General features: G+C 32.1%; 1 protein-coding gene and 1 long non-coding RNA gene across 3 annotated transcripts; one reads left to right on the top strand and one right to left on the bottom strand.

Moving 5' to 3' along the window:
* Positions 1–202: 202 nt before the first annotated feature.
* LOC129798371 (uncharacterized) lies at positions 203–2,968 on the bottom strand. Of its 2 annotated transcripts, none has more exons than XR_008751413.1 (3): positions 1,744–2,968; positions 1,331–1,482; positions 203–972 (listed from the first exon to the last, which is right to left on the bottom strand). It is a non-coding gene; the product is annotated as an uncharacterized LOC129798371 (long non-coding RNA). The 2 variants fall into 2 exon arrangements; XR_008751412.1 differs by having other exon boundaries at positions 1,331–1,883; positions 2,073–2,968.
* Positions 2,969–3,821: 853 nt separating this feature from the next.
* LOC129798359 (jerky protein homolog-like) lies at positions 3,822–5,911 on the top strand. Its single transcript, XM_055841478.1, has 2 exons — positions 3,822–4,325; positions 4,383–5,911. The coding sequence occupies exons 1-2, from the start codon at positions 3,877–3,879 to the stop codon at positions 5,899–5,901; spliced, it is 1,968 nt and encodes a 655-aa protein (XP_055697453.1). The 5' UTR covers positions 3,822–3,876; the 3' UTR covers positions 5,902–5,911.
* The last annotated feature ends 4,022 nt before the right edge of the window (positions 5,912–9,933 follow it).

Here is a 9,933-nt window from a genome sequence, read left to right as displayed (position 1 = left end):
GAGAAGTTACACAAAATTCAAAGGAGTGAGGTAGAGGAGTCTAACAAAGAAGTTGAAGATCAACTCATGTGTAAAAGAAAAGATAAGCTCACAGAAAAATACTTTGAAAAACAGGAGAAAATTCTTTACCTTGTAGAATATGTGACTGATTCAGAAGGAGATCAAGTACCTGCGGAAGATTTTTTATCTGATTCGAGAAAAATTTTATGGGTAGTATTAATGTTTTTCTGGGTAAAATCAAATGAAATTATGGGTATTTTGGCCCCAATGGTAGAATACATTTGTTTCTAATGTTTTATTTGATTTGAATACAGACGACTTTTACTTCAAATATTTTTACATTTGATCTGAAAGGCAGTAATCATAGCCACAACAAATATATTTGTATTTATTTTGAATGGCACTGTATTTGAAAAGAAAACATGTCTTTTAAATCAAATACATTTGCACTTTATTTCTAAAGTGGATTTTAAACACTTTCATGGGTAGAATCAAAAATTTCTGGGTAACACTACCATAGTTTCAATAGTAGAAATATTTGTTTTAACTACGAGTTACCATTAATTTAAATACACAATGGGTAAAATTAAAAATTTCCTTGGTATATTTAAATGTTCTTTACCATAGATTCAATGGCAAATATGTTTGCTTTGATATTCGTCCACATTAATTCAAATAATATCCTCGGGTAGATATAACAGTACCAGGGTATATTTAAAAGACTCTTGCTATGATTTCAAAAATAAATTTATTTGACATAAATAATGTGTATTCACAATAAAATTGTATTACATTAATTTCTATGGGGTGTTGCACGACTTTCTAGTAGTTTCGTGAAGTCTTCTTCTCAGCTTTTGGATGTATGCTCTTCTGCTTTCTCCCAATAGTGTTTACCAGTTTCAGAAGAAATAAGATACTTCAAAAGACTGATTGTCTTTTGCCCCGTAAAGATAAACGATGACATAATGAAATCTGAAAGACAGAAAATAAAATTAAATGGAATTAAAAATCTGAATCTATATGGTATCTATTGAAATAGCGGAAATAACTATTGAAAATAGAGTGGTGGAAATAATTATTGTCCTATCCCATAATCTTTAAAAGAACCCAACAATAAGTCTCGAAAAAACTTATACGTATAATATGATGTCCTTTTATGTTAATCATAAAAAATTAATTTTGATTATAGAATCTTGTTTTCTCAAAACTTTAGTAGAATTTCGTTTTTTATTCTGGTGATAATTATAATTCCAGGTAATAATTGTAGGGCTACAGTATTTATTTTTCACCAATGGCGGTTAATAATTTTTAATAATTCAATGTAACTTACTTGATCAGTGGTAGTGCTCCTCGTCTACTTTTATTACAGCGCTCACTTTTCTAAGTTGTGTTTTGCAGATTTACGTCCTTTACTGTTTGCTCTGAGTTCTGCTGCTATCTGCGAATCACTTTTCCAATTCCATGGAAAAGACAATGATTGTCCTTTTCCCAGTGAACGGTTCAACGGTTACCACGATTGATAAAAGAAAGAATAAAAATAAAAATGAAATTAAAAACTTTTCCAGTATGATATTTTCCAAAGCGATAATTGAAAATACATATTCAACATAAATAAGTTGATATAATTAACATTTTTATAATAAAAAAATTATGCGAGGTCCAATATTTCTTTGTAAAGATCAATGCTAACTTTCACAAATTATGTAATTCTTATTGCATTACAAAAAAAATCAATTTTCTTACCTTGATACTATTTAGGTCTCTCCTAGATGGAATTTTTGAAGAAAAGTAGTTCGATAAAACAGATATGGTGATAATTTTCCAGCTTCTGCTCACGGACGTTTCCAATCAACAATGACTTGCAATCAGGATGATCGATTGAACTTGAACAATATCGAAAATTACAAATCGTTAGTAAAATATTAAATAATAAAAAATTCTTACGACGAATTTTAAATTTAAATAAAATAATAAAAAGTTTGACATTCCATTTTAGCTTAAAAGAAGAAATAAATTTAATTTAATTTACCGAATATGGTTAATACTTTTCTGGCAAACATTTTTTTACTTACCCAATCTAACGATTTCCAACACTTTATCAAATTTCTTTGTCGATCACTTGATGATTTTTGCAACTTTATAAGTTTACTTATCCACTGTAACCATTTTTTAGTTTTTTTTTCATTTTCAAATAGATTGGAAATAATTTGTGTGACAACTTTTCAACTCAGCGGCTTCTTCAAGACTGACTCGTTTTAATGTTTTCCGTACTGATGGAATCAGTCATAGATCTGAATGTAGTTTCCTTTTTTTCAAATACTTATGCTATTGATTCAAAAAATAGTATTAGATTTGATTGGTTTTTCATTCTAAATAAATATAAATTTCATTCAAATTATTAATTGTTATAATCAATGCATATAGAAAGTAATATTATTTATTTTATGCAAATCACGTCATTTGAAGAACACAATACACTGACCCTCGTGCATTTGCGTTCGTGCGTGTACGCCAGCCAAATATTAAATTTTTGGATGATTTAGAGCGAAATTCATTCAATTTTTTTAAAATGAAAATTTAAAAAACCTAATCAATAAGAATGCTTTAATAATTGGTATTTACCTTATTCTTTATAACATAAGTAAGTTTCTTAGGCATGTTTAAGAGAGATTCATGAAGAATTTTTAGCTCAATCCGCTCCCTCTACCAAAATTTCAGCCCGATCCGTGCTATAGAGCCGGAGCTAATTAACTTAGAAAATTGGAAAGTTTTCTTTTTAATTATAGCACCCCTAGCTGTAGTTTTACGAACTTATGAGAAAAAGAGGGTTTTTACGAAAATGTGAAATTAGTTGCAAATGACATGTTGTTTCATTTGGCTAAAGTTTAAGTTTAAATAATAAAATGTAATTATTTTTACATATTGTATTCGATTAGAATAAGTAGTTATTCACTTAAAACGTATTGATATTTATGATGAAAGGAATTTAATTTTCACCCTAATTTAAATGAATAATTTTTCAAATTATGACGACTGCAGTAGGGGAAAGTGACCATGCTTGATACGATCCAAACTTGATAATAACTATTTTTTTCCTATGTTAATCATTAATTGTGACTCATTTCAATATATTTTAATAGCTGGTCCTAAGCCACACATTTAATAAAAAATGTAGGATCCTAGCTCTTTTTTCCTTGGTTCAAGAAGCAAAAATCAAAAAGAGCTCCAAAACTGTAATTTTGATACATGATCTTTCATAAGTTTTTTCCTAATTAATGTCGCTGTTCAACAAAACTATTATTATAGGCACGTAGAGGGTTCATCAGTATTAATATTTATGTAAAAATGTTTTTACTTGGGGACACTGTTTGTGTGGGTGGCGACAAACTCACAAATGCTACCTGTGGCCAACCTATATTTTAAGAATGGTCCATGAATGATAATTTAGATGTGGCAACTCTATCATTAAATGTGATTCTTTCATAATCACACCTATTGGAATCCTCCTATTTTATAGACAACTAGAAACTACAAAGTAAAACACTTAAAATCGATTTAAAAAGGTAATCTGATTCTATTGAGCATCATCTGACTAATTGTGAAAGCAAATTCGCATAATTTTTGTATAAAAACAATTCTTAGGTGTATACAAACCGCATATGCACTGAAAGAATCACACCGTACATAAACTCCTACAGCTTACAACTGATTTTTATGTATTGTCTACATAACCTCACTTTTATGTTTTTGTTTTCCGCGTAAGAAGTAAGATTGTCCGTGAAAAGATTTGAAAAATTTATTGATTCAAAGTAAGGTAAGTTTATTGTAATTAGTTTAAAGAAAAAAAATCATTCTATTTAATTTATTTATGCAGAAATGGAGAAAAATAAAGTAAAAGACGGAAAACGCAGCACTACCGATGAGGCAGTTATGCAGGCAGCTCTTCAGGAAATTCTCCAAGGTAGACTGAGAATTAAGGAGGCTTCTTCTGCCTTTGGAATACCTAAACCCACACTGTACGCAAGATTAAGGAAAGTGAAAAAAGAATTATCAGAGTCTCAGACGGTATCTCTGATGATGGGGTTGAAAAAGAAAGAAATGGTCAACAAGTTTGCATCACAACAAATTTTCACCATGCCAGAAGAGAAAAATTTTGTTGGTTATTTGTTGGCTTCCAGCAAACTCAATTTTGGCCTCACTCTGCACAATACCCGGGAACTGGCATACAAGTATGCGGTTAGCATTGGTAGGGAAGTTCCAGCAAGTTGGGAGGTCAACAAGAAAGCTGGTCAGAAGTGGGCCCGTTTGTTCTTGAAAAGACACAGGTGGCATAGTAGATTATATTTAAAAGTAGTGTTATTTTTTAATGATTTTTTTTATAGTGAAATCTCGCTTCGGAAACCGGAAGCTACTTCCCTAGCAAGGAATTCCGGTTTCACTCGAGAAAATGTGGAATTGTTTTTTCACAATCTGCAAGAGATCATGCAACAACATCACTTTGAACCGTCTAGGATCTTCAATCTTGACGAAACAGGATTGAGTACGGTTCTCCAACCCCCAAGAGTCGTGGCTGATACGAAATCTAAGCAAGTAGGCAAGTGTGTTACGGCAGAAAGGGGAGAAACCATCACGATTTGCGCTTTTGTGAATGCAGCAGGAGCAACGTTCCCCCCAGTATATCTATTTCCCAGAAAAAGGCAGCATCCTGAGTACATGGAAGGTTGTTTTGAGGGATCAGTAGCCTTTTTTAATGCCAAAGGCTACATGAACTCAGAAACTTTCCTTCTAACTCTTCAGCATTTTAAAACTCAAACTGCCGCTTCCAAAGATGACCAAGTATTATTGATCCTCGATAACCATGTGTCTCACCTGTCCTTAGACGCATTAAAATTCTGTAGAGAAAACGGAATTCATATGTTAACACTCCCTCCACACACAAGCCATCGTACACAGCCATTGGACCTTTCAGTGTTTGGGCCATTCAAAAGATATTGCGCTACTGCTTTCGACAATTGGATGTCAGCAAGAGTAGGGAACAAAGTAAGCCTTCACAACATTGCAAGGCTTTCTTCGGAACCATTCCGAAAATGCATGACATCCAACAATATAAAAGCTGGATTTATGAAGAGTGGCATATATCCCATGAACAGCTCCAAGCTACTTGTGGTTTTTGAGTCTACTGAAACCGCTTCCTCGTCGGTTCAGGAAAACTCAAAACCACCACTACCGCCACTAATGATGATTCCACAAAGCAATTCCGAAATAATACAAGACGCAAGTGCGCAAGGTGAGATAATTGAAGAGGTTAATCGCCAAGATGAAGTAGTGGTCCAGGAGAGCATTGTAAAAGATGAAGTTAGTCGACAAGATGAAGTTCTGGTCAAAGAGAGCAGTGAAGACGATGAGGTGCCACAGGAGACAAGTCCGGAAGATGATAGAGATAATGATGGAGCTATTGATCTATCTGTTCCTCGACAGATTTCTTCATATAAAATGCCAGACCCAAACCTACATAAGAAGATTTTCCCAATGGCTCCTCTCCTTAAGCCTCTTGATCTTACAATTTCTTCAGATATTCAGCCGTCAAGATCTCAGCTGAGTTTTGGAGGTCTGGAAGTGCTTAAGCCGCTACCGAGTCCCCCAAGTTCCTCGAAAAAAATCAGGGGTTTGGGATCAACACTAGTCACAGGATCCCCAGAATTTCACAGGAAGGAGGAGATGGAAAGGAAGAAACACATGAAGGAGGAAAATATGCACATGAAGGAGAAAAATCAGAATAAAACCACAACAAAAAGCACCAAAAGAAAGATCGCCTCTGAGACAGAGATTCCGAAAAGAAAGAGAGGAAGGCCAAGGAAGCTGCCTCTTTCTGATATTTCCGATATTTCAAACAAGATATAACAGTCTGATGCCAAATATTTCTGTAGATATTCAGAATTTATTCATTTAAAAGAATTATGATGACAAAACGTTGAATTGAATGAAGTGCAATGAATTTCTAGTGACCTGTTTTTTTGAAATAAAATATTTAAAACTGAATGAGAAATATTTTTTCTGTGAAAATGTTAGGATTGTGTCAGTTTTAAAGGGTCTTATTTTGTTAATAATTCAGTAAACTAAAGGTGTTACTATAAAGCATTTTCTGGATAAACTGAGTTGTTGTTCGATCTTGTGGAGGGTCAGTATTGCATGCAGGATATTCCATCGAAGCCATTTTATACCATGAAGAGCTCAATGGTTTCCGAAAGTGTAGGACAACTTCTCACTCGCACACCAAATTCACTAATACTACCCTCTCCCCTGAGATATATTGCAAAGATATGCGAAGACATAAGCATAACACCAGTCTCGTAGATATATCACCAGTTCGTAGCTGAAGATTTCACTTGCACTGCCAATCAGAGAGTACTCCTCATCAATGACTTAAGTCTTAAGAGCTACGAGAGATCAGTTACTTCTGCTCGGGATGCCCATTTAGTTTGCGGATTTCGACATCTTTCTTTATCATTCGACTTTATCCTCGTGAATATTCTCATCCTTGTGGAGACAATCTAATTCTGATGCAATATTCAAAATAGCAGGTGTTCCAACTAATCTTACGGGATTTCTTCTCCAAAATATCACCTCGAGAACAATCACAGATCTCCAGGGTAAGGATATTTCGATTCTTTCTCTAGGCTCTAACTAAAATCTCAGTCTGTTTCACATCTAAAGCAGTAGAGAATCGATTAAGATACTAAACTGCCCCTCATGGTCTCACAATATCCTTACTGAGGGTCGTCCTGTTCATCCGATAAACCGTAGTATGTTGAGATCAGGAATAATCAGTGGTGTGTCTCCATAGAGGTTTCTCGAGGATAACGGAAGGAGCACTTTGCAGAGGAACGATGAAGCTGATGTGGTCTTTCTATTCTATGTATTCCCAGTTACTTATTCACTCAAAAACTTAATAACTCAGGAGATATCAGGAATTTTCACGAAATTATTAACCAGATGTTTTTATTTTTCTATGTCAATTGACATAACCTTTAATTCTGTTGCCTGAATTTTAGGGTTGCCAGATGTGAATTTCATGGTCTCAAAGTGAAAAAATGGTTTTCGCTAGTGTCCCAATGTCATAAAAACACGGCTTAGAAAAATTACATAAAAATTATTTTAAAACTAACAATTAGTCGTACAAACGATTTAAACAGATAGATTAGAGTTCCATCTAAACATTGATGGGCAATTTTTTGTATCCGACGAAATTTTTACAGTGAAAATGGGCCTCCGAATTGTCGAATCAATTATTATACAGGAGGGCTCCGAACCCAACATCGATAAAAATCGCCACTGAATTTCCATTTCCTTTTTAAAGAAAATCTATGCATCTCCAGGAACTTTTTGAAATGGGATTATGAACCTAATAAGTGATACATTTTTTTGTCATAGTGGAAGAATTGTTTCGGTTTGTGTGTTAATCAGAAAAAAAATACAAACCTTGGACATCATTCTACAGTATCAAGCATGGTCACTTTCCCCTATTTATATTTAACGACAAAAACCATTCGTATCAAATATTTACTCAAAGTTATTTCATTTTTACATTTAAATGAAATGCATATTTTATACAGAAAAGTTTCTCACAATTCAATTTAATACCTGGTCATTTAATGTTTAGATAGAAAAAAAAATCATTTGAAATAAAATTTTGAAACAATTGTTTAAAAAGTCTTTTTCATTTGAAATAAATACAGATAATATTAAGACGTAAACAAAAATGTCAATATTAAATTTTACCCATTAAATAAATGCTTGTTGCATTTGATTTCATAAAACAGTACTTTTAAATCAAAAGTAAAATTTTATTTTTGACAACACAACGTTGCACATTTAATATAAATGTGTAGTTTTTCATTTTCAATGTATAATTGTTATTTTTACCATATATTATCTTTGATTCAAAAGCTGAGGTATTTATTTCAAATATTTAAACATTCGCGCTAAAAGAAAAATTATTTATTCTCCGTATGAATGCACAAATATTTGAAATTATTGTGATTACTTTCAAAATCAAAATTATTTCGTTTGTATTGAAAGAAAAGTCAATTGATTCGAATATTTACCCAGAATTTTTAACATTAAATACAAAATATTCAATTTAAATAAATTCCATTTTTCTCGGTGGAGGAACAAACGTTATATTATTCTAGGAAACCTGCTTCAGATCATGTATATTCATCTGAAAATTCTAGTAGTGATGTATAATTTTCTATATCATTTGCAATAAAAAGTTAAAAGTATAAATTTAGAGCGTTTTTAACCCAAAAATCCCTCTCCCCTTTCTTTCTTTCGTTGAAAATTGTTCATTACAAACATTTTTCACAATTATTTAACATGGTGTATCTTAAAAAATCACTCAGAAAAAATCTATATCGCAATGAGTACGCACAGCTTGAGACAATTAGCAGAAGCTTTGGCAAAAGAAAAATCAGAGTCTGATTTGGTGCAATTTATTTTACATAAAAAGACAATTGCACAAATGATCGACCTACTTTATGAAAACAAAAATGAGATTTTACGTCGCGGTGTAGTGGAAAAAATTTCAAGAAAAATGAAAAATGGAAAAAGCATGACTATTTTGGAGAAAAAACAATTGATGGTACAATTCTTTAACACTAATGATGAAAATACAATTGATAATTTGTTCGAGATATTCTTTGGCGATCAAATTTTGGATTGTGATAATGTAGAAGCAGAATACGATATTGTACAGCAATCACATAAAATCTGCAAAATATGCTACAACAATGAATACGATACCGCTTTCCTACCTTGTGGACACGTTGCTGCTTGTCAAGGATGTGCTTCAAAAACAAGACATTGCCCTATATGCCGAGAGCCATACGTTGAAACTACAAGAATATATTTCTCGTGAAGAAAACAAAAAATGAAGTCAAGATTTTTTTTTGTGTAATGAAAAACTACAACCGACTAAGTTATAAATAAAATTGATTGTAAAACAATGAAATGAGTTTTCTTTCGCATCTGATCAAAGTATCATTATTTTTTTTTGTTTTTATGTTACCATCAACATGAAGAATCATGTGAATTGTTTAAAAGTAGTTGCATGCAATCGAGTAGATTTTGTCAAAGAAGTTCGATACAATCATTTTTGATTGTGCTATAAAATGTAATTAAAACAATCCTGCTAATGCTGCAAAGAAAAAATCAGATTACGTTGAGAAAAAATGCCAGACGCCACTTTGAAGATTTTTTTTCACGTGAAGAAAATATTCTGATGCAGAAAAAATGCAAGATGATAAAAAATATGATATCTCTCTGCAGATTTTTTTATGTTGGTAAAATTTTTCACAGCATTTTCATATTGATTTTTTCATCATGCATCAATGAAACATGTTGTGTTTTTCTTGATGCACAGATGAAACATTGTCTGATGTTGAAATAATTGATTGTAAAACAATTTCTTTTCACAACAAGACAAAATTCTCACAAATAATTTTATTTCATTGACTTTAATCTTGCTCAAATAGCAAATATGTTGAGATGAAAAGGGAATGTTGGTATAGATAAATATTGGCATAATGCATAACCCTGTGCAATTGAAGTTTCATTTTTTTCTTCATTCTTCTTATCTTAAGAGGATTCAGATTGCAAATATACAAGTTTAAAACAATTTACATTTACGTTTTCTCATCTTTATATTTGACATCATTTGATTTTTATACACATGTTACATTTTAAGAAATATTTGATTTACTTGCTACAAAAGGAATTTCATGAAACAGGCGAAAATAATTGACTGGTGGATCAAAAGTATTGCTGTTTGAAAAATTAGAATTTTCCAATCTTTGCACACCTAAAGATTTACAAGCATTGCTGTATCTCTCAAAATATTCTTGTACATACCACTGTACAGAAGTATTGTAAATC

This window comes from Phlebotomus papatasi, chromosome 1 (assembly GCF_024763615.1).
Source record: "Phlebotomus papatasi isolate M1 chromosome 1, Ppap_2.1, whole genome shotgun sequence".
Taxonomy (NCBI): Eukaryota; Metazoa; Arthropoda; class Insecta; order Diptera; family Psychodidae; genus Phlebotomus; species Phlebotomus papatasi.
The sequence above is the reverse complement of the archived record's forward strand: the minus strand, read 5'-3'. Positions and strand labels throughout refer to the sequence as shown.

Excerpts from the sequence above, each read along its gene's own strand:
- LOC129798359 (XM_055841478.1), top strand. The coding sequence starts at position 3,877 with ATGGAGAAAAATAAAGTAAAAGACGGAAAACGCAGCACTACCGATGAG. Across the intron at positions 4,326-4,382 it reads TTGTTCTTGAAAAGACACAG|TGAAATCTCGCTTCGGAAAC; the intron begins GTGGCATAGTAG and ends TTTTTTTTATAG.